At 39.7% G+C, this 20,776-nt stretch overlaps 2 protein-coding genes across 3 annotated transcripts; one reads left to right on the top strand and one right to left on the bottom strand.

Moving 5' to 3' along the window:
* Positions 1-597: 597 nt before the first annotated feature.
* LOC139937403 (protein FMC1 homolog) lies at positions 598-3,225 on the bottom strand. Its single transcript, XM_071932530.1, has 3 exons — positions 3,072-3,225; positions 2,208-2,360; positions 598-1,725 (listed from the first exon to the last, which is right to left on the bottom strand). The coding sequence occupies exons 1-3, from the start codon at positions 3,144-3,146 to the stop codon at positions 1,633-1,635; spliced, it is 321 nt and encodes a 106-aa protein (XP_071788631.1). The 5' UTR covers positions 3,147-3,225; the 3' UTR covers positions 598-1,632.
* Positions 3,226-3,486: 261 nt separating this feature from the next.
* On the top strand, positions 3,487-19,635 carry LOC139937668 (methionine synthase reductase-like). Of its 2 annotated transcripts, none has more exons than XM_071932920.1 (12): positions 3,487-3,642; positions 4,924-5,099; positions 5,855-6,005; positions 7,664-7,781; positions 8,804-9,584; positions 10,095-10,238; positions 10,540-10,785; positions 11,633-11,856; positions 13,745-13,937; positions 14,974-15,179; positions 17,361-17,561; positions 18,748-19,635. In XM_071932920.1, exons 2-12 carry the CDS (start codon positions 4,953-4,955, stop codon positions 18,890-18,892), a joined length of 2,556 nt encoding a protein of 851 aa, XP_071789021.1. In that variant the 5' UTR covers positions 3,487-3,642; positions 4,924-4,952; the 3' UTR covers positions 18,893-19,635. The 2 variants fall into 2 exon arrangements, with proteins under 2 accessions (XP_071789021.1, XP_071789022.1); XM_071932921.1 differs by lacking the exon at positions 3,487-3,642 and adding an exon at positions 3,820-3,891.
* The last annotated feature ends 1,141 nt before the right edge of the window (positions 19,636-20,776 follow it).

Genomic DNA, 20,776 nt, shown 5'->3' with positions numbered 1-20,776 from the left:
CAAAAATGTATACAAACTTTTGTAGCAATAAGTCTTTCATCAGATGGTGTTGCTACAAAAGCTTGAAAAAGCAGTAATCTAATTAGTTAATCTTTTAAGCAGCTGCAACCACCCCATGTACATTGTTTTGTCTATGACATGAGCACAGCTATCTCATATCTTTGTATATGTATAGAGAGGGGGGGGGGGATATTTTAAACATACGGAATCCGTTTAGAGACAAGTGAAGACAGAATAGAATGAATAAAAATACATCACTATTCTGTACCCTCGAAATAATCCCATTTCTCACAAGAGAGCGAAATAGCAGCCGAAGATACATAATTAAATAACTTTTAGGAAAACAATTAAGTATGCTAATGCCCTAGCACTCTGTGTAAATATTCATTGCTGTAGTTTTTCTTTACACGTCCTTTACAAGACTTCGTAAACTGGGATAAAAAGGTAAGTCTATTTTTTTGATATGTACGCAATTCACTTGTACCTTTTTTATGGTAAAACATTTGTTTTTGTTTTTTGTTTTTATCTTAAGTGGTGTTTGGGACACATGCGAGACGAAGGTTAAAGACAGAATTGAGACAAAGGTTAAAGACAGAATTGAGTTAAACATCCTACCTCATAACAATTATTTATTTATTGCAATAATATAATCACCAAATAAGTGAACAATATTTATTAAACATTTGACCCCTAACTGCATTGGCGGCAGTCTCTTATGTCAAACAATGAAACTGTGCACTCCCTCTTCAACGAATGAAGACAGGGGAAGTTCAGTATGTTAAATACAATTTTCAAAAGTCCCAAAGCAATTGCTGTGCAAACAGATAACAGAATAACTTTATTTTTGTTCGTTCGGGTAGCTAATGTGTTTTTGCAGAGAACAAATCAGGACCTTATTCTAGAACATACAAAACACTGAGCAGTCAACCAAAACGGAACCAAGCTCTTTAGTCTCTGATCAGCAGAGTTTGTGGTTTATTCCAATTCCAAACAATGTTGAAAGCAGAGTCAGTTTTAGTTGATCAATTTGGCTGAATGTAACATGAGTTGATGGACTTTGCAAAGTTTGGCTATGTGAGATGCTAAAACAAAACTACTACTGTATCTCACTTTTGGATTGTTTAGTGGGTGATATGGGTTATGAACAGCGACCCCTGCCCACCCTACCAAACTTAAAAGCAACGCCTCTGCCCTCAGTGAAAACATACTGGCTACCAGTGTTGCAGCTAGACCAAAAGTGGTGGGCTCATCCACCTTGGGCGAGCACCGAGGGCGAACAGTTCAATTACATGTACCGGTTCAGATATGGGGGCCATCATTGCTGAAGTGCAATCTGGGGGAACTCTGTGCTGGGCAGCACAGTGTATTTTCCTCATGAGTGCTGGGCGAAATTTCTTAGGTCTGAGCATTTTTTTCTGCACTATGAACTTGCCACAGTCGCAGTGCTTTTCAATGGGGATTTTTGTTTCTTCTTCTAAATAGATTCAAAGAAGGATATCCTTAAAAACAAAATCATGGACAGTTTTTAGGATGGCAATTCTGATGTGTAGAAAAACAAACGCTGCCCGGCACCGCCCACTGTGGCTACAACACTGCTGACTATGCCATAGTTACAAGAAGGCTTGATCTAGTCTACTCTCCAGGAGGTTTCGGCAGTTTCAATCCCACTAGCTTGGCACTCTCCTCTACTGTCCTCTCTCCCCTTCTATACACAGTTTGGATGGCCTATAGAAAAAAGACAGGGCATGAAAATGTTAATTTAAGAAAGTGTACCGGGATGAAACTGCTTTCTCTACGTCAGGGCTAGCCAACACTTTGGAATGGCAAAAAAAACAGAGCTGAAATGGGCAGTCTTGTCAACGAGTCCCTAAACCATAACTCCTAATTCTTCGGCCTGAGTACCATCATTGTCAAGTCCAAGTCAAAGTCAGGAGTCATTTGGGATGAGTCTGAAGAATCCAAGTCTCATGAGTTCGAGTCATTTAAAGTAAAACAAACTTTAAGAAGGGGGGGGGGGAACAAGGCTCCCATCTTTTTGAACAGTGGTGGCAATTTCAAACACTAAATCCGCACCAAACAAAATCACTTTTTTCATTAATTGCAAGAATGTTTTAAAGTAATTTAAATTTTTAGGAAATGAAGTCACACCCCACTCAAATTAGTGAAATAATTTTTTTTAGATAATTAAACTATCTAATAAATAATACCTCATGTTCTCTTGTACTCTTGAGCATGCATAGATACGTCTGCGCCTGGTGGAGCATCTCATTGTGTGCTTTACAGTGCTTCTCTGATGTCACCTGGTTCTTTCGGAATTGATCAACCAAGAAACTGTAGGCCATTGTATCCCTCGGAGAACTCTGCCAATGAATTTAAGTTTTTTTTTTCTTTTATTTACAGTAATTTGAATATTAGAAATATTTGAATTTCCTGCAAGATTCCAAAATACTGTTCATGCCCTGATATTTCAACTTGTAGCTAATAATATAGGGAAATCCCCCCCCCCCCCTGCGGCCGCCTCCGGAGATTCTGCCAGGGCCAGGGTATTGGGGGGGGGGATTCAAAAGAGGGCGCTATCGTCGGGGACGTTTGTGCACAGTTCAGAGTTAGGAATAGCGGTGTGATGGGACCGTGGGGGACCCATCCAGGCCACCACCAGGGCAGCAGCCCATGATCCATGCGCTTTACAATCTGTGAATGATGTGGACTGCGCGCTGCAATGCGGTGTATCCGGCCCGCCCTGTCATGCCTGTAAACCAAAGATCATAGAGAGCGTCGCGCCTAATTCAGGCGCTATATGAAATATATACGATCTTTGCAGTAATCTAAGCAAATTGGAACCTCAGGGGTCAGACCTAGACTCTAGGCTAGAGTGCGTTTTGGCGACCCCAACCAAAAACTGTTTCTGACGTCATAACCAAAACGGTAACCGAGCTCACAATTCGGTTATCGTGTAGTCTGACCAACAACCGAAACAGTTTTTGGTTGGGGTCGCCAAAACGCACTCGATCCTACCTACTTTTCCCTTTTGATTTGGATAAAATAGACATTTTATGTTATGTTTTCCTCACCTTTTTTACCAGGCGAAGCTCCCGTATTAAAGATCGCATCAATCGTAATGTGTTTATGCTGTTATTAGCCGCCATAATTGAGCAAAACTTCAACAATAATGATAAGAAGGGAGATTAAAGTCAACCAAAAACTGATATGAAACCTTCTGGTATGGGAGCTGACATGTTGTGGCTTTTTCACGCATTTAAATTATAAATATGTATTTACAAATTATTGTGTACAAATTATTCAAGAATATGAAAATGAAATTAATTATTTCAATAGATTTTATTTATTTAAAATCATTATTTATTTCATAGATAATTATATAAAGTTGAAGTAAGAATATAATTTTCATTGTTTTACACTCTTCTTGGTAACATTCCCTGGTTCGCGGCCTTGTGCGCATCTGCACATGTACATGAACGACCGGTCATGAACGTCCCATGGTAGGCAGATTACCACTGAATGATTGCACAACCTTCAACCTTGCCACTGAATGTTTACATTTTCAGCTTGGTCTTATAATTTTAGCCACTCTCTACTGTTTGGAGTGAAAGATTTCCCATCGATAATTCTACTGCGTGGCTGGTAAGTTGGTACGCCGTGGCGTGTTGTGTTGTTCTTGTTTGTTATGATATATTGTAAAAGGCGGCGGTGGCCTCTCCAAAAAAAAAATCCAAATTGTAAAAGTAAAAAACTAATGTCATGATCTAGATGGTAGATGATGTCTGATGATGTAATCGATTGCAATTCAGGATTCGGTCTGGACCATTTTTTGTTTTACTCATGAACAACTGAACTAATGCGAATGTTGTGAGTGACTCTAGTCTACGGATTGTGAGTATCCATGCGCACTCACTGACCATGGAGGTAGAAATAGACCATGGTTGGCATGATGCACTGACAGTGACCGCAGACAAACTCATTGTGACAGTTGAGTTAGGTTAGACAGGGACAGACAGTGTGACTCCATTAATTACATGAATTAAGTTCCTACATTCATACATAATATGGTGACGCCATCATGGTCATCCAATGTTTTGTGAATAAATATTTATTATTAAGGACCATTATTAATATTTGGAACTTCATCATCACTTAGTTTTTGTAGACAAAAATGATTAAACTTACATTTAATTATATCGATTGTACTGACAAATAGAAAAATAAAAAAGGACTACAGAAACCCACCCAGTATACTGGGTTTAATAATTAATAACATGCAAACAATGAATGTTGTATTTTAAATATTCTTTTTAATTAGCTAGTGTGCTTTATTTGGTTGTTTTTTGGTACACTTTTGTGATCTTAATACTAACGCATCTCTCCAGCATGTGCAGAGTTCAGACAACTTGTCCATGGGACAACTCGACAGTTCGGACAATTCAAAGGTTGAGACAACTCAACGCTTTGAACAACTCCTGGCCTGCGAGCTCACACTGGACTCCCCCACACCCCACTCGGGGGGACGCCATTGCTCGCTAATTCAGTACAGTTTGATGGTCCTTGCGCTGAGGTCCCCTGTCTACAGTCAGCTGCTGCCTGCCTGTGTCAGGCAAACGCAAATACCATGGCTATCCGTTGACTTGTCTTTGCCATCCATCTCCGGCGGTCGAACAGACAATCCGTCAAGTTATCTGAACCGTTGAGTTGTGCGACGGACGAGTTGTCTGACATCCATCTTTCCAGTCAACCTGTCAACTACAAGTAGCCCCACTTGTGGCTAATTCTTTGAATCACAAAAATGGGGCTACCTCTCAATTAGTTCGTAACCCTCCTCACAACTGCCGAGAGGAGAAGGATACGTTATCGTCGCAACTATCTCTCGATGTGTTTTGAATAATTCAAAACTTTGTTTTCTTTGAACAGAATATATTAACCCTTGTGATTGAGGCAATATGACTAAAGGTAACCAGGGTCGATTCCTGCTGCTGTACGGCTCACAGACAGGCCAGGCCAAGGCCATTGCAGAGGAAATCTTTGAGACGTCCCCACAACATGGTCTGGATCCTGAGATGCACTGCTTAAGTGTCACTGACAAAAAGGTCAATATTTGTTTTAATACTGTATCTATCAAATGAAATCGTCTTCTATCACAATTTACAGTGCTCGATACATTTCTGTGGAGCTTCATTTTAGAATAAAGAGCTAATCAAACTTTGGCGTATGCTTCTTAAGTTCTTATTATGGATGTATGTAGCTCCATTTTAAATAGCAACATCGCTGAAGTGTACATTTGCCAATATTGATGTAACCTTCAGATGGGATATAAAGCCATATGTCCTGTGTGTTCTGTATTGTACATAAAATAACCCAGTGCACTTTAGCGTAAAGAGAAAGGGCTCACCCCGATGTTCCTGCTTTGATTGGCTGCATATTGCACCACAGCACCTTGTAAACCATTACTCTGTCTTTGTTTTATCTAATTTTAGTTCTCATAACGTCTCTTTTGACTTTCGCTTTTAAATTTGTAATGTTTACTGTGATAAATATTCTCCTGTGCTTTAAAAAAAAAATTATATATAAAAATGTAAATCTGTATTTTAATTCAGTCTCTGGACTGCGACAAACAGATGTTTTTTACAATCAACCAGTAATAATAATAATGATAATAATAAACCATTACATGGTGCTATAAAGGAATTGGTCTCATACTTCAAACACACATTGTAGTCCCACATCTTGTAGGAAAAAAAATAGTGAGTGCTATGGTACTGAGTGGATGTTCATTATAAGGGCTATTATAAGAACCCAGCATTTTTAATTTTATTGTTTTCATAACTTCTTGTATTTTGTACAGTTTTGTATCGAGAATGAAAAGTGTGTAGTGATAATCGTCTCCACAACAGGGGAGGGAGAACCACCGGATACCGCGACCAAGTTCTGGCGACGCTTGAAGAAGAAGACCCTTCCAAGTGATCATCTCAGTCAGGTTGAATTTACTCTGTTAGGTAAGGTTCATCGGCTTCAACTAAGTCATACAGCCAACACGCATTTTCTCCCACTCTTTGGAACAAACTCCCCCGTAAGATCAAGGACGCACAAACTTTGGACCAATTTAGGCGCCTTCTCAAATCTCATTTGTTCAACTCTGACTCATTTTTTTTTTCTTTTTCTAATGACTTTGTACACAGATTTGGGTCTCCGTGTGGTACGCACTTTATAAGAACAGTTTATTATTATTGTTAAAGAAACACCTTGCCCTGGATCAGACGAGTTGGTCTATAAAAAGCGTTTGTAACTGTTTTTTTATAAAATGCATATAATATATGGTTGGCAGTTAAAATGTTTTAAAAGTAGAATACAATGATCCACACACATTTGCCTCGAAATTGCGTGGTTTTCCTTTTACTGTGCGAACTAACATGGTCGGCTATTTATGGGAGTAAAAAATTTGACTCCCATAAATGACCGAACGTGTTAGTCGACGAGGTAAAAAGAAAACCGTGCAATTTTGAGGCATGTTTGTGTGGACCATTGTATTCTACTTTTACAACATCTTTCTAACCATGCATTTTATAACAAACGGTTAGGGAGGCTGTCTTTAACTAACCCCCATTTTCCGCCATAAAACGCCAGATCCCGGCGGCTTTTAACTCAGTGAACACTTACAAAAGGATTGCATAAATCATGAATATACCAGGGCCCAAGAGGTCATGCTCTGGCCAAAGGGTTCATTAAAACCCCAGTCCCTTGCCAGGGGGATTAACATCTGAATAAGCAATGGGACAACAAAAGAAGTTTGGGAGGTGTTGGGCAATTGTATACAGCGGATTAGGGCTTGTCCGGTGAAGCGAGCAGCCATGACAAAGCAGAGCAAGCAAAGTGTTGGGTCTCAATTTCTAAAAGATCTCTGCAGAAAGGTGCCAGTAATTGGTCCCTTCATTGAAGCCACTGCCCCAGCCTGTTCGAGTAGAGCTCATGCATATTCGTGTGACATAGTGTAGCTTTGTGAATTGACCAGTAGATAATAAGCTCATTAAAGTGGCGAAAGAAAAACTGCCAGGATCCTGGGGTTTACGGTGGTAAATGGGGGTTAGTTAAAGGCGGCCTCCCTTACAAACGTTTTTCAAAGACCAAATCAACCGATCCAAGGCATTGTGTTCCTTTAATCTTAAAGAAAGTCGAACTGTAGGCTATTCAGTACATTTGCAAGGACAAAGTTTCAGTTTTGTGGTCCACCCAATATGTAATACTTAAGATGGAGCCCTTTATGAGAATAGCAGAATAAGTGTCTAACCTCACCCTCAAACAAAGTACCCCTAAAGTGGAGTTTTTGTCATTACATTTTGAATATATTGTCTGTACATTTTTGCACAGAGGATCTCTAAGGTGATCTCTCCTGGTCGCTTTCCAGGTTGTATTGTAAACTTACCTTAGCTTTAAGGCAGTTATTTAGAGGTTGATTGGATCTTAACTGGTACAGGACCAGGATAGGGCTGGATAGCTCAGTTGGTAGAGAGCGGAGTTGGCAATCCAGAGCTTGCAAATTCAAGTCCTGCTCTAGTATTTGTCTCTGTTCAACCTAAAATTCTTTCAATATACCTGCATGTAGTAAATTTCCCTTGTGGTTTATTATCTGATTTATTTTCTTTTATTTTACTATTAGGTCTTGGTGACTCAAATTATACAAATTTTTGTCAAAACGGCAAAAACTTCAATCAACGACTTCAGGCACTGGGAGCTGGCCACTTCTACCCACCTGGATTTGCTGATGACGCCACAGGGTAAGACTTCATCGGAGTCAAATGTTTGAACTTGTTTCAAGGAAACATAAAAAATAGATTTTTATACACATGATGGCAGACTGGCAGAGTTCAACTCTCCCTGATTTTGCAGAAAATTCCCTAAAATTTGACCAATCTTCCCATGTTCTGATGAACAAATTTCTAAAATCTCCACGAGTGTGGAAACTTTCTCTGCATTATGTTGAATTTATTTCTAAATATCTCCCTGATTGTTGTACACAAACTCTCTCCTTGTTGTGCAAAAACTCCCTGATTGCAAGATGTGCTGTATTGGATTACCTGGCTATGGGCAGCAGGCCTTGACTTAATTTAAAAGCAGAAAACAGCAAACCATTTTTTGCCTTAGCTTATCAAAATTCTAAGGGGCAACAAGGCAAGATGAGTTTTCAGCTTACAATGCATCCAACGACTACAGTATCAATAGGTCAGCAAAATTATTCTTTATGGCAAAAAAATCTGACCTTGTTTCACATCTCCTTCAACCACTGGCTTCCTATTCACGAACGTACATCATCTCCAAACTGTTAACCATCACATATAAATGTGTGAATGAAACTGCTCCCCCTTACCTTACTGAGTTTATCACTTCTTACCAGTCAAACCGCACACTCCGCTCCAGCTCAGATACAAGGATTCTCACTAAACCTAAAATCAGATACACTTCATCCTCCAAAGGTTTTTATGCAGCAGCACCAAACCTTTGGAACTTGTTTTATAAGTCATGCTAATTCACTTTCCGATTTCAAAATATCACTCAAAACACAACTTTTCCATACTTAGTTTGCTTCCTAGGCTATTTATTTATTCCTCATTGCTTTGTATTGTTAATTTTTGATTGCTTGTAATTATTGTTGTAAAGCGTTGTGGTACCTTTTTTTGTGTAAGAACGCTATATAAATGCTTGGATTATTATTATTGTTAATGTACATGTACAGTATATCCATTTAATTTGTTTTTTGGGAACTAACCGATCTTTTTCTGTTTTTTTTTTTTTTTTTTAGGTTAGAGATAGTTGCAGAACCATGGATGGAAGGGCTTTACCCGGCCCTCTGCAAATGTTTAGCTGTCGACACTCGCTCTGGTCACCAGAATGATAACGACACCACTGGAAAAGAAACCATTTATGCTGATCGTGAGAAGGCAGTAGAAGGAAACCGCAGTACTGACGATTTGAATTTGTCCGACTTGAAATCTGTAAGGCCTGTTGAAGAAATTGCCAAAGCAGTGTCACATTTGAATGTTGGTGATTCTACAGATGGGATTCCTTCTAAGGACTCTGGCCAAACTGGTGATGTTAGCCTGAATGATAATGCCAATCCATCTGACAGCAGAGTTTATACCACTGATGTGCCTGGCTTCAGCCCAACTGATGATGCCCACCCAACTAATAATGCCAAAACTTCTAATGTAGTTGTTACCCAATCTTCAAAGTCCAGAACTACAAATAGTGGGATTGCAGTACTTCAAACAATTGAGCAAGATTCTCAAACAGAAGTTAGAGAGGAGACTGCTACACAGAGATCAGGACAAGAAAAACTCAACAATGAAGAAAATAAAGTGCAATCGTCAACAGAAGAGACATCTAGTGCCGCTGGACAGAGTGGAGTGGTCCAAAAAGCACAAGGTGGTAAAACAGCATCTGAGGGACACTCATCCACAGTGGTGACTGTTGACAGTCCCTGTCTGAAGCAGTCTGTACCACCCTTATCCGAGAGTGGTCTAACCCTACCGTTATTGCCTCCTCCATTTTTAGAGGTTGAGTTCCATGCAGAGAAGTCGGTGGTAAGAACTGTACAAATTATATGTATATCTTAAAACCAACAATATTGAAAGGAATAACTTAAAGGGGCTGGGTGCGTCAGGATCAAAGCAGCCCTGTGGCTGTGGCTGTACCTGTACATAGAATTATGAGATCTCAGACAGTTACTGCACATGCACGAACTTTCAATAGATTCGACACCGAAGGAGGGCATGCATGTTGTTAATGGGTGAGAGTTCAAAATTCGGTGAACAGCCACAGACAATGCTGCAAAGTCTGAAGAGAAGTCATGGGAAGTCCATGTACAATTTTGAGTCCTTCCTCTAAATGCTTTTGATCAACACTGGTAATTGTCAGATTGTCTGAGACCAGTGGCCCAACACTTCCACTTTCGGTGGCCCAACTTTTACACCAAATTACAAACTGGGAAAGTTTGAGCTCAATCAGTCATTGGACTCACACGAAAAACAGAATGTTGTAAAAGCTTATAACCATTGTGTCATCAATCTGTTCTCTTTTTTGATATTTTGCAGAACTTGGAAGAGCTCCCTCTTCAAGGTGGTGCAAAACTGCCGTCCGCTTCTTCTGAAGTTACCATGGCAACACTGACAACAACAACCCAGCTGACTAGAGATGATGCAGTCAAAACTGCCCTGGATGTTGAGTTGGACATCACGGTAAGCTCTTAAAAAAGACTCTTCAGTGATCTGTGTAAAGTACTGCATTTTTTTTTTTTTTTGGGGGGGGGCGTCATTTAAGTTTTTTTTAAAATTTATTCTGGTTGTGAAAACACGGACTCTCAGAAAAGTGAACTTAATCACTGAACATGTTGGCCTACTAGCCAAGAACCCAATCGAGAGAAGACAGAGGGAAGTTTCATTTTTGTGGAGAATGTCACTTTTAGTTAGTAGCTGGGTTAAACAAATATTTAATGGATAATGTGATTTCATGAACCAATTTCTTTGTTATTATTATCAGGGAAGTGGAATGTCTTACCAACCCGGGGATTCCTTCAGCATCATCTGTCCCAACGACGATGAAGAAGTGAATGATCTGATCCAAAGACTCGGCCAAGAAGACAAGGCGGACTGCCCACTTAGTCTCAAGGTGATGGCAGGGACTAAGAAACGACGAGCAGCTGTACCTGAGTACATCCCCCAACCACTGTGCACATTGAGACATGCACTTAAGCACTCCTGTGATATACGCAGCCCACCCAAGAAGGTATGGGATCATTGGTTTTCTTCCCTTTTTTAGACCCCTTGCATAGGCCGCTATTGCTGTGAGCTGTGGTCAAAAAATTCTTGGCCAACGATAGCTCTTCAATGACCTCAGTGAGGGTATTTTTTAGAGCGTTTGATGTCATATGCCAGGGGTCTATTGCAGTTGATAGTTGTGTCAAATATAAGTTGAGATAAATAGAATTAGCTTTTGCAAACTGCTTTACCAACCAAAATAACCTATGGTATCAATGCTAAAAATAGTCAAAAGCCTGGGTCCAATTTCATTGCTCTGCTTACTGCAGAGAATTCTGTGCTTAACGTCAAGCGGATTTCTTGGGTTAGCTGGGATATTTTTGGCTGGCGTGCATGCATATTCCAGTAGACTGGGCAATTCTACGCTAACACATCTAGAAGAGAATTTTGGCACTTTCACGTAAGGGGAGAGAAGTGATCGCAAGGCGGGAAGAGGAGCCATGAGATTGGGCCCGGACGTTTCAACCCTAGCAGAGTCTTTCTCAAAGGCTAAATGACAACACAGTACACATGTGTGTTATTCGGTCAAGTTACATGTACCCTCGAAGAAAGGCCCGGCTAGAATGAGCCTTTGAGAAAGACTACATGTATGCCAGGGTTAGCCTTCGAGAAAAGATTGCCAGACTAGTCTGCCCATCAGGTTGTGCTACATTTGGACCAGATTTCATCAACCATGTGACCAAAGAAAACTGGTTCCTCCGTGTGCCAACTCTCTCAATACACAGCTCTGGTATGGCCTGTATTTTGTAACTCTGTAACAGAGTTTGTTTTAAGTGACCCATGTCCTAAATTTATTGTTGTTTTCCTCTTACCAGGCTTTCCTGAGAGTCCTCGTCGAGCACACCGATGTGGAGTCTGAGAAACGTCGCCTGCAGGAGCTTTGCAGCAAGCAGGGAGCATCAAACTACGGTGCCTTCATCAGAGATCCACATTTGTCATTAATGGATATCCTGACTGCCTTCCCATCGTGCAATCCACCAATTAGTCGAGTTTTTGAGCATCTCACGAGATTGCAGCCAAGACCGTACTCTATATCAAGGTTTGTATAAAGTCTTGAAGAAAATGAAATTGTAGAAAGATAACCACTGTGGTTCAGTGGTTTAGACTGAAGGACTTGCACACTACAAGGTCTTAGGTTTGAAACCCCCTCGCTAACCGCTGATTTCACAATGACTGGAATAAGTATTGTCGTCTAGTTACTGAATCACAATTTCTTGATTTGTGCAATTCATAATCATAATCATAGACCAATGTTTGTATAAAGAGAGATTGGCTTTTGTCAGGTTTCCGTTTGTAACCCCTTGTGGGAGTCAGGCCAGGAATTTCGTCATTTTTAGGGCAAGGCCACTTTGGCCTTCAATAGGTGCAAATTTTGAAGGGCACCAAGGCCAAATAAAAAGGCACCAAGGCCAAAAATAATTTTTTTTTCAAGGGCACGGAGGCCAAAGATTTTTTAAATGAGCGATATATGCAAAACAAAAAAATTGAAGCAAAGCACAAGGTTAAATGTGTCCGTGTGTTAAAACCTATCCTAAACAATGAAATGTGTATTTAAAAAAAAATGCACTTCAAATTTTATATAATGAAAAAAACTAATTTAAAAAAAATCCTGGACGATCTTCAAATTGCGCAAATAATTTCTCTGCACTATCTTCAAATTGCGCAAAATATTTGTATACGATCGGCAGATTGTGCACACCATTCCTGCACTATCGGCAAACTGTGTAAACTATTTCCTGATGCAATTGCACAAATTATTCCTGTACGACGATCGGTGAGTGCACAAACAACAAAACCACTGCTAAAAAGTACTCTTTGTGCACGATCGCCCGATAGATTTGCGTCCAACTATTTTTCTTATCCTGCTTTCCGCTTGGTCTTGCCAGTCCTCTGAATGCAAGGTTTGTTAGACTTAGCTCCAAGTATGCAATCTTGCGGTTTAGTCGTCCTGATAGCAGATACCTGAAACAGCGCCCTCTTTGAATAACCACAGTCTCAGACTTGAAAAAGGCTAAATGTTCATCGGCTAAAAATATAGTCAGGTTGCCTTGCCACACAGAGAAAAAAAAGCATGCAAAATTCTGTTACAAAAAAGCAGACTTCAGGGTACCAGCCGCCGTGCATGTTTTTATGTGGTGAAAAGATCGTGGCCGTGTGGTAAAGTTTGGTTTTGTTGTGTTTGCTTCGTTCGGTGGCTGCACTGGATGCTTCTGTGTGGATTAATTTGCGGCACGATCAGGCTGAAGTGGACCTTGGATTTTAAGGTGAAAAGGGCACTACGGCCATTGGGGAAAAGGGCACGGCAAACTTGGCCGTGATGTTTGGTTATTTTCAAGGGGCATCACGGCCACTTGAAGGGCAACGACGGCAATGGCCGTCGTGGCCGCCGTGAAATTCCAGCCCTGGGGAGTTTACGAGTTCCCTTGATGGGTAGAAGAAAAAACAAAGCGGTTCAAAGGCAAGTTGGAGGGAGTGTTGGGATCTTTTCAGGACAGGGCCCAATTTCACAGAACTGCTTGAACCGAAAATATTGCTTACAATATTTTTGCTTAGCAGAAATGAGCAGGGTACCAGTCAAAAATGGTACGTGTGACATGGTAGTTTTGCTGGTAACCTTGTTCTGGTATTAAGCATCATTCTGTTGTGCTTAGATACCTTTTTGTTCTTAAGTAGCACTATAAAACTGGTCCCTGAGCCCAATTTCTTGAACCTGTTCAGCAGAAAACACTGCTTGACAAAATTCTTTGATAGGCAAAATTATTATTTATTTTTGCCTGGTAACCTATTTCTGTTAAGCAATACTTTGTTTGTGCTTTTATAGCAAGGTTGGTTGTGCTAACTGGCTTTATAAATTTGGGACCTGGTCATCGGTGCCTTTTTGCAAATCGGCATTGGTCACATTCATCTCTGTTTTTGTTTGCTTTCAGCTCACCTCTGGTTAATCCGTCCAAGCTTCATTTTGTTTTTAATGTGGTCGTCTTTCCCGAGGGTCAGGGCAGAAGCAAAAAGCGAGGAGTCTGCACTGGCTGGCTGAGTCACATGACCAAAGGACAAGAGGAAATCATTGACAACTCAGTCAATGATCCGACGATCAACCTCGGCACTGATTCTCTTTATAAGGTTGGTTTTTAATAATCTGTTTAAAGGCAGTGGGCACTTTTGGTAATTACTCAAAATAATGATCAGCATAAAACCTTACTTGGTAACAAGTAATGGGGAGCTGTTGATAGTATAAATCATTGTGAGAAACGGCTCCCTCTGAAGTTACGTAGTTTGCGAGAAAGATGTATTTTTCCACCTATCTGATTTTGAGACCTCAGAAATCAGAATTTGCTTTCGAGGTCTCGAAATCTAGCATCTTAAAGCACACAATTTCGTGTGACAAGGGTGTTTTTTCTTTCATTATTGTCTCGCAACTTTGACGACCAATTGAGCTCAATTTTTTTACAGATTTGTTATTTTATGCATATGTTGAGATACACCAAGTGAGAAGACTTCTTTGACAATTGTCAAAAGTGTCGAGTGTCTTTAACTTGGATATTTATTTTGGTTAGTGCCTTTAGTCTTTTGAATCAATCCCCTCTCTGTGGGTTAGATTAATGTTGTTTTTTGTTTTTGTTTCTCCTAGGCCTCATTATGTACTTCTTAGGACTCTAATTGTCTTGTAGGGAGTTTTAAGGTGCTTTTATATTGTATTTTTGTGTATTGTAATGTATGCACCCAGGGCCCCCAAGGAGAACAGTTCATTGACAACTGATGGGGCTACCCTGGGTAAACAAGCACTGGGTCCACAAGCATGCCATGCTAGATCTAGACGACCGGGCAACAAATGTATTTTAGGATTGTTATTAATGTGACCAGCTTTAAATGACCCTTTTACTGTTTCACTGATCTGTGATAGTTCCACACTTTCATTGCTATCTGTGTTAAAGACGGAGAAAATATAAGTGACGTGAAGTCTTCGGCTTCAAAGGAAAGAGTGTGATTAAATAAACATAATTTAAATAGAACGTCAAGAATAAAACTTACAAGTCTCAAATACTAAAGACAACATCATATTATTTGAGTCAACAATTGATGAACTACATGAAGTTATTCAGAGCCATGGAATTAGAGATTTAAAAAGTTAAAAGTGACCACGCCCTTCTGTTTTCAGATTCCGATTTTTGAGCGCAGTAACCAACATTTCCACTTGCCTGCCGACCCTGCCACACCCATCATCATGATAGGTCCAGGAACGGGCGTGGCACCATTCAAAGGATTCTTGGACCACAGGGCGTGTCTGAAAAAGGACGGGGCTTCCGTCGGTTCCGCCTGGCTCTTTTTCGGATGTCGGCATAAAGAGAGAGACTTCCTCTACAGGTTGGTGACATAAGTCGTGTGTTTAAATTGTTCATGTCATGAGCACTGTGGTGTGAGCCTTGTGAATGCTTGCAACCCAGACATGAAGCCAGGGTCATTAACAATTATTGTAGATGGTCTGTACAATACAAGTAGGATTTTGATGTGTGCCAGTCAAAAGGTCAAATCCAATGCTGTTTCAATTGAATATCAGCAACGAACTAAACTTCTCTGTACACAATAAACAGATCATATTATGTTTTGAGTGTAATGTCATTGTGTGTCTTGGGACTTTGACAGTCATTGCACTGAAGGATATCAAACGAATTGGTATTTTACACAGTTTTAATGTGGGGTCAAAGACTTAATAGAAAATCTATCTATTGCAAAATGTATGGATCACAAAAACTGAATTTGACATTGGAGCCCCTTTTCAGTATCCCTTCAACTTTCAAAGAAAAGGGCTCTTCTTTTGGGGGATTTTCACCTTTCTTGATAAAAAATCTTTGCCAGTAACAAATGAACTATGTTTCTGGTTTTTGGGGAATTGTGTTTGATGTACTGTTTTCTGTTCTCAAGTCATGTATACATACCTACACAATTTACAGTAAACGTAAAGACACTGGACACTAGTGCTGGGCGAATAGTGAAATTTTGTTATTCGGATACCGCTGGCCAACTATCCGAAATTAATCGGATATTCAAATAGTTTTTTTTGCCGCTAGAGAGCGCTATTTAAAAATGAGAATGAGATCTTATGGGCGGATTGATATTAGTTTAAGACAGTGTCACTTGGTTCATTCATAAAAATGACCGGATCTATATTAAAGATGGCGATTTGCTTTTTCTTTTGATCGTGATTGACTCTACGTGAAGGAAAACTTTTGTAATCTTTGAACAAGTTACGTCAGAAATGTCATTGTTTTAACTCTTCACGGAGGTGAGCATAGTTAAATACTTAATTTATGCTGTTTTATGCTGTCTTAATAGAAGTTTCATAAGGATTCAGACAAAACATTCATATCAGTTGTCGCCCGACGTCCGCGGATATTCGGATAGTTAAAGAATATCCGGTTACTCGGTTGTAATTACAGAATTATCCGGTTTGTAAATAGGTATTCGCGCCCTATGCGGATATCCGGTTAAGAAAAAAAAGGCATTCGCGGTTACGGATAGGAAAACCTATTCGCCATTAACCGGATTTTCAAATAATTCGCCCAGGCCTACTGGACACTATTGGTAACTGTCAAAGACCAGTCTTCTCAGTTCTCACTTCTCACTTCTCAACATATGCACTAAATAACAAACCTGTGAGAAATTGAGCTCAATTGGTCGTCAAAGTTGCGAGATGAAATAATAGAAGAAAAAAAACCCTAGTCACACGAAGTTGTGTTTTTTCAGATGCTTGATTTCGAAACCTCAAAATCTAATTCTGAGGTCTCAAAACTACATTACTTAAGAGGGAGCTGTTTGTCACAATGTTTTATACTATCAACAGCTCTCCATTGCTTGTCACCAAGTAAGGTTTCGTGCGAATAATTATTTTGAGTAGTTACCAATAGTGTCCACTGCCTTTAAAAGAGATGTTGCATTGACTAGTTTGCTTTGGGGTTGGTTACATTACATGAGGTACATGTAGACAGGAAACCAGTCTAAGTACCTGTGTAATACGCATGCCTCGAGTTTCCTGTACAGAGGGCCAGTGGATTTGTTTCATAGAAAAGGGCACTGCCATTTTCAATTACAAATTCCATATGTAATAATACTGAGCTCTTGTATAGCACTTTATTCACATCCGATGGGCGTACCAAAGCGCCCAGTATTTTTTGCAGAGCTATGTTTGAAGTAAAACTCTTATTCCATTACAAACCATCTTGAAAATTTGAGCTCAAGTGGTTGTCGAAGTTGCGAGATAATAATGAAAGAAAACACACCCTTGTTACGCGAGGTTGTGTGCTTTAAGATGCTGGATTTCGAGACCTCAAATTCTAAATCTGAGATTATCGAATTCAAATTCGTGGAAAATTACTTCTTTCTCAAAATGTATGTTACTTCAGAGGGAGCTGTTTCTTACAGTGTTTTGAACTATCGACCTTTCCCCATTACTCATTACTAAGTAAGGTTTTATGTTAATTATTATTTTGAGTAATTACCAAAAATGTCCACTGCCTTTAAACCTTCTCATTATCTTTCTTCAATCAGGGAACTCCTCCAGGAGCACCTGTCCTCCGGCATCTTGACCAAACTGTCTCCATCCTTCTCTCGTGACCCTGCCCCTGCTGAGTCCAGTCATGATGCAACATGCTCCGAGGTCCCTCGCTACGTCCAGGACAATCTCAAGCTGCACGCCGCTGCTCTGTGTAGATTGATACTGGAGGACAAGGCTGTCGTCTATGTGTGTGGGTGAGTGGTTGTCTACTAACTGTATCAAATCCCTGGGAATGAGTCAGTGGTGGGATTCATTAACTTATGGTCATCCCCCTTGTGATGGTAAAGAGGTATAACAGAGATAACTATAATTTGTTACAAATGGTAATATTTGATGGGTTTTATTTATGTTTGCCGCTAGTTGGATTCATTTTAATCACAGCTACCCAAATAAGCACCACTGATTTTAGAAATCTGCAAATTAATTTTTTTCCCCCACAATTTTTACAGTTTTTATAGTAATATATCTTCTAGGCAAAGCAGCTGGTTTGAACCTTGAGGTCATCAGTGAGGTTTCAGACCGAACTTTGTATTTGGAATTGTCAAATCTTTATTATTACGATGGTTCTAGTGTTATTTGGAAACGAAACATGTTACACAACGTTACTCATGAATAACCTGACAAGGTTCACAAGTACAGAGATAAAGCAGACATTGTAATGATAGATGTACAGTGTATCTGCCAGATCAGGGTTAGCCTTTTGTCAAGGCCTCAGTGGCTTTGAGAGCCGCGATCCCAAGCGACTGGAACGGGAGACTATGCACGCGATTGATGAAGCCACACAGCTTATTGCCTAATTTGTTAATAAGTATTCTGAACCGTTGACCATGTCCCTTCTGTGACTGGAGTTTGCCTTTTTTCACCAATCGTGCTCAGGCCAGCAAGGGGTCGAGAGGAAAAATGGTTGCTCTAGGATTAGAGGGTTGTGGGTCTAAATCCAAACCGAGTAGCTTGTGGATTTGTTTCAGACTTGGAATGCACTGAGTGTAAAGTGGTTTTCACACGTCGATGTAAGAGAAAAACTTAATTATACTAATAATAATATGATCAAAGTCTTATAAAGCGCAGGTATCTACCAAACAAGGTACTCAAGGCGCTAAGTATAATTATATAAACTTTCAGAAAGATAGGTTATTGAAGTGATGAATTCTGAGGCCCAATTATGTAGCACCTTATACGGGTTTACCATGTGCTGAGGCGCATGTAGCCGCAACAATATAAATGACACTATTTGCAAAGTGTAAGTGACAATAATAATAAGCAAATAAACTAACCAAGCCGTCAGTAATGTACATTGTAGGTCAGCCTATGTACAGTAATTGGTTTTATTTAATTTTGCCTAGTTTCTGACAGGGATGTCTTGGTTTTGTTTTCTTGCAGGGATGCCAAGCACATGGCTAAGAATGTGGCTGAGACATTTAGTGACATCTTCATCAAAGAAACAGGGAGGAACGCATATGAGGCAGCAGTCCTTCTTGCTTCGCTTAGAGAAGAGAAACGCTACCTGGAGGATGTTTGGACATAAAGGGTGTCAGGCCTGTATGCTTCGTTTTTTTAAAGAGCGAGGGCACCAAGGCATTGTCTCCTTGGTAAAGGACACCCTTTAGGGGTTGTACAGTAGAACATTTCTACTGTAGCTTTTCAAGGGCACCAAGGCAATAACCAGGGGGCATGGTGGCAATCGCCTTTGTTGCCTCTGTGAAGTATCGGGCCTTGGATGTGTAGAATTCACCTCAGGCTTGATTTAGACACGAGCCTGAAACCACTACTCAAGAAAGCTGCTGACTAGTCAAATTTGGCTCTGAGGTATTAGTTGGCTGGTCATTCAATTAGATTTTAAGAAGGTAGCCTGGCTGGCTAGTCAAACTTGGCTCTAAGGTAGCCTGGCTTGCTAGTCAAACTTGGGTTTTAGGTAGCCCGGAGGGATAATCAAAAACTAGCAAACAACCTGTTTGACATCAAGATTTAATGTATGGTCAGGTAGTGAGACTGCATGACTCGCAATCAATAGATTGTGGGTTAAGATCAGGCTAAGCAAATCGCTGATTTCACAATGACTTGAACGAGTATTGTCAGCTAGCTATTAATCACAATTTATTGATTTGTGCAAGTCATAATCATAGACATTAAACCCCAATGCTTGTATGGGAGTGATTTGCTTTTGCCATTTGGTGTTTACATCCCCTTTTTGGAGCCTTGCCGAGTTCTCTTGGTGGGAAGGTCATCTAAACAGACAAACAAACAAACAAACAAACAAACAAACAAACAGAGGTGTAGTAAAGTATGATAAAGCACAGATTTGGTGCTGTCTAGGCGTTGACTTTACATGGGTTTATATCCAAGACACCTGGCCCTGAAATGCTTGAAATGTTGGTGTTTTAACAAGCTATCCAGAGATATAACGATAGTTGTAAAAAAAAAATACAGAGAGTATTTATCTTTTGTTTTATCTTTCATTCCCCAAAAATATGACTACTGAGAGTAGTTAGCTTTTTATTGTTATCGTAATCGTACTTAGGAGGTTCATTTTTGTAGTTCGGTTTATGGATGCTAAGCAATTAGTTTGCTTAAGGGGTGGTTGGTTCATATCCCTCTACCCCTATCGTATTTTGTTTCTATGTTCGACCTCAGATCATGTTATATTAAGTTAAAATTAAATTGGAATGGGCTTTGACAAAGGTACTTTTAATATATGGTAATTTCACCTTTTATCTCAACTATTTACACTTTTTACACAATGAAACATTTATTTTTCAAATCATCACTTATCATTACAGATTGCACAGCTTTCTAAATATGTACACACACAAAAACATTAAAAGGGAAGGTTTCGTTTAGTCATTTTAAAAATCAATGACAAAAACTTTTAGTTAGAAGTTTACTTCAGCTGTTGATAGTGTACAGCATTTCATTTTGGTTTTTACCCATATACACCGATGTGTGTTGTATACTCAGTACTAACCCGAGTTCTGTGTTGCATCTATTCAATTTCCATAAACGTTTCACTTCATAGTTAAAGTGGATGTGTTAAAAACATACCAGTTTTTATGCTCCATAATTTGAATCTGAGTGGCGTCACCGCAGTGACTCTTATCGGAATTAGGTATTCTTATTTAGGATTGGTGTTCTCTCCAAACCTGTAGTTTTATATTTCTTGTGAGGCAGTGTCATTTTTCACTTTCATTGAAATCTTATCCAGGTCTAGCGATTTTAAATTGGTTTTTTTTTGTTAATCTCTCGCAGAACTGTCTTCATTAAGTATTTACAAATTGGTATCTCACAGGTTTTTTTTTTCAATTACAGAGTATAGAATTATATAATAATAGCACAACAATTGCAAACATATTTATTTGTAACCCATCTTTAATCAATCCATGTTTTCGTTATTAGGAGCACACAGCCTCATTGT

The sequence above is a fragment of the Asterias amurensis genome, chromosome 5, assembly GCF_032118995.1.
Source record: "Asterias amurensis chromosome 5, ASM3211899v1".
Lineage (NCBI taxonomy): Eukaryota > Metazoa > Echinodermata > Asteroidea > Forcipulatida > Asteriidae > Asterias > Asterias amurensis.
Note: the sequence above shows the minus strand (reverse complement) of the source record. Positions and strands in the feature narration are given on the sequence as shown.

Coding starts and splice junctions, on each gene's coding strand:
- LOC139937403 (XM_071932530.1), bottom strand. CDS start 3,146: ATGGCGGCTAATAACAGCATAAACACATTACGATTGATGCGATCTTTA. Junction 2,361..3,071: donor AGCTTCGCCTGGTAAAAAAG/GTGAGGAAAACA, acceptor ATTCATTGGCAG/AGTTCTCCGAGGGATACAAT. Junction 1,726..2,207: donor AGAGTACAAGAGAACATGAG/GTATTATTTATT, acceptor TTTTTTCTATAG/GCCATCCAAACTGTGTATAG.
- LOC139937668 (XM_071932920.1), top strand. CDS start 4,953: ATGACTAAAGGTAACCAGGGTCGATTCCTGCTGCTGTACGGCTCACAG. Junction 13,938..14,973: donor GCACTGATTCTCTTTATAAG/GTTGGTTTTTAA, acceptor TTCTGTTTTCAG/ATTCCGATTTTTGAGCGCAG. Junction 17,562..18,747: donor GCTGTCGTCTATGTGTGTGG/GTGAGTGGTTGT, acceptor GTTTTCTTGCAG/GGATGCCAAGCACATGGCTA.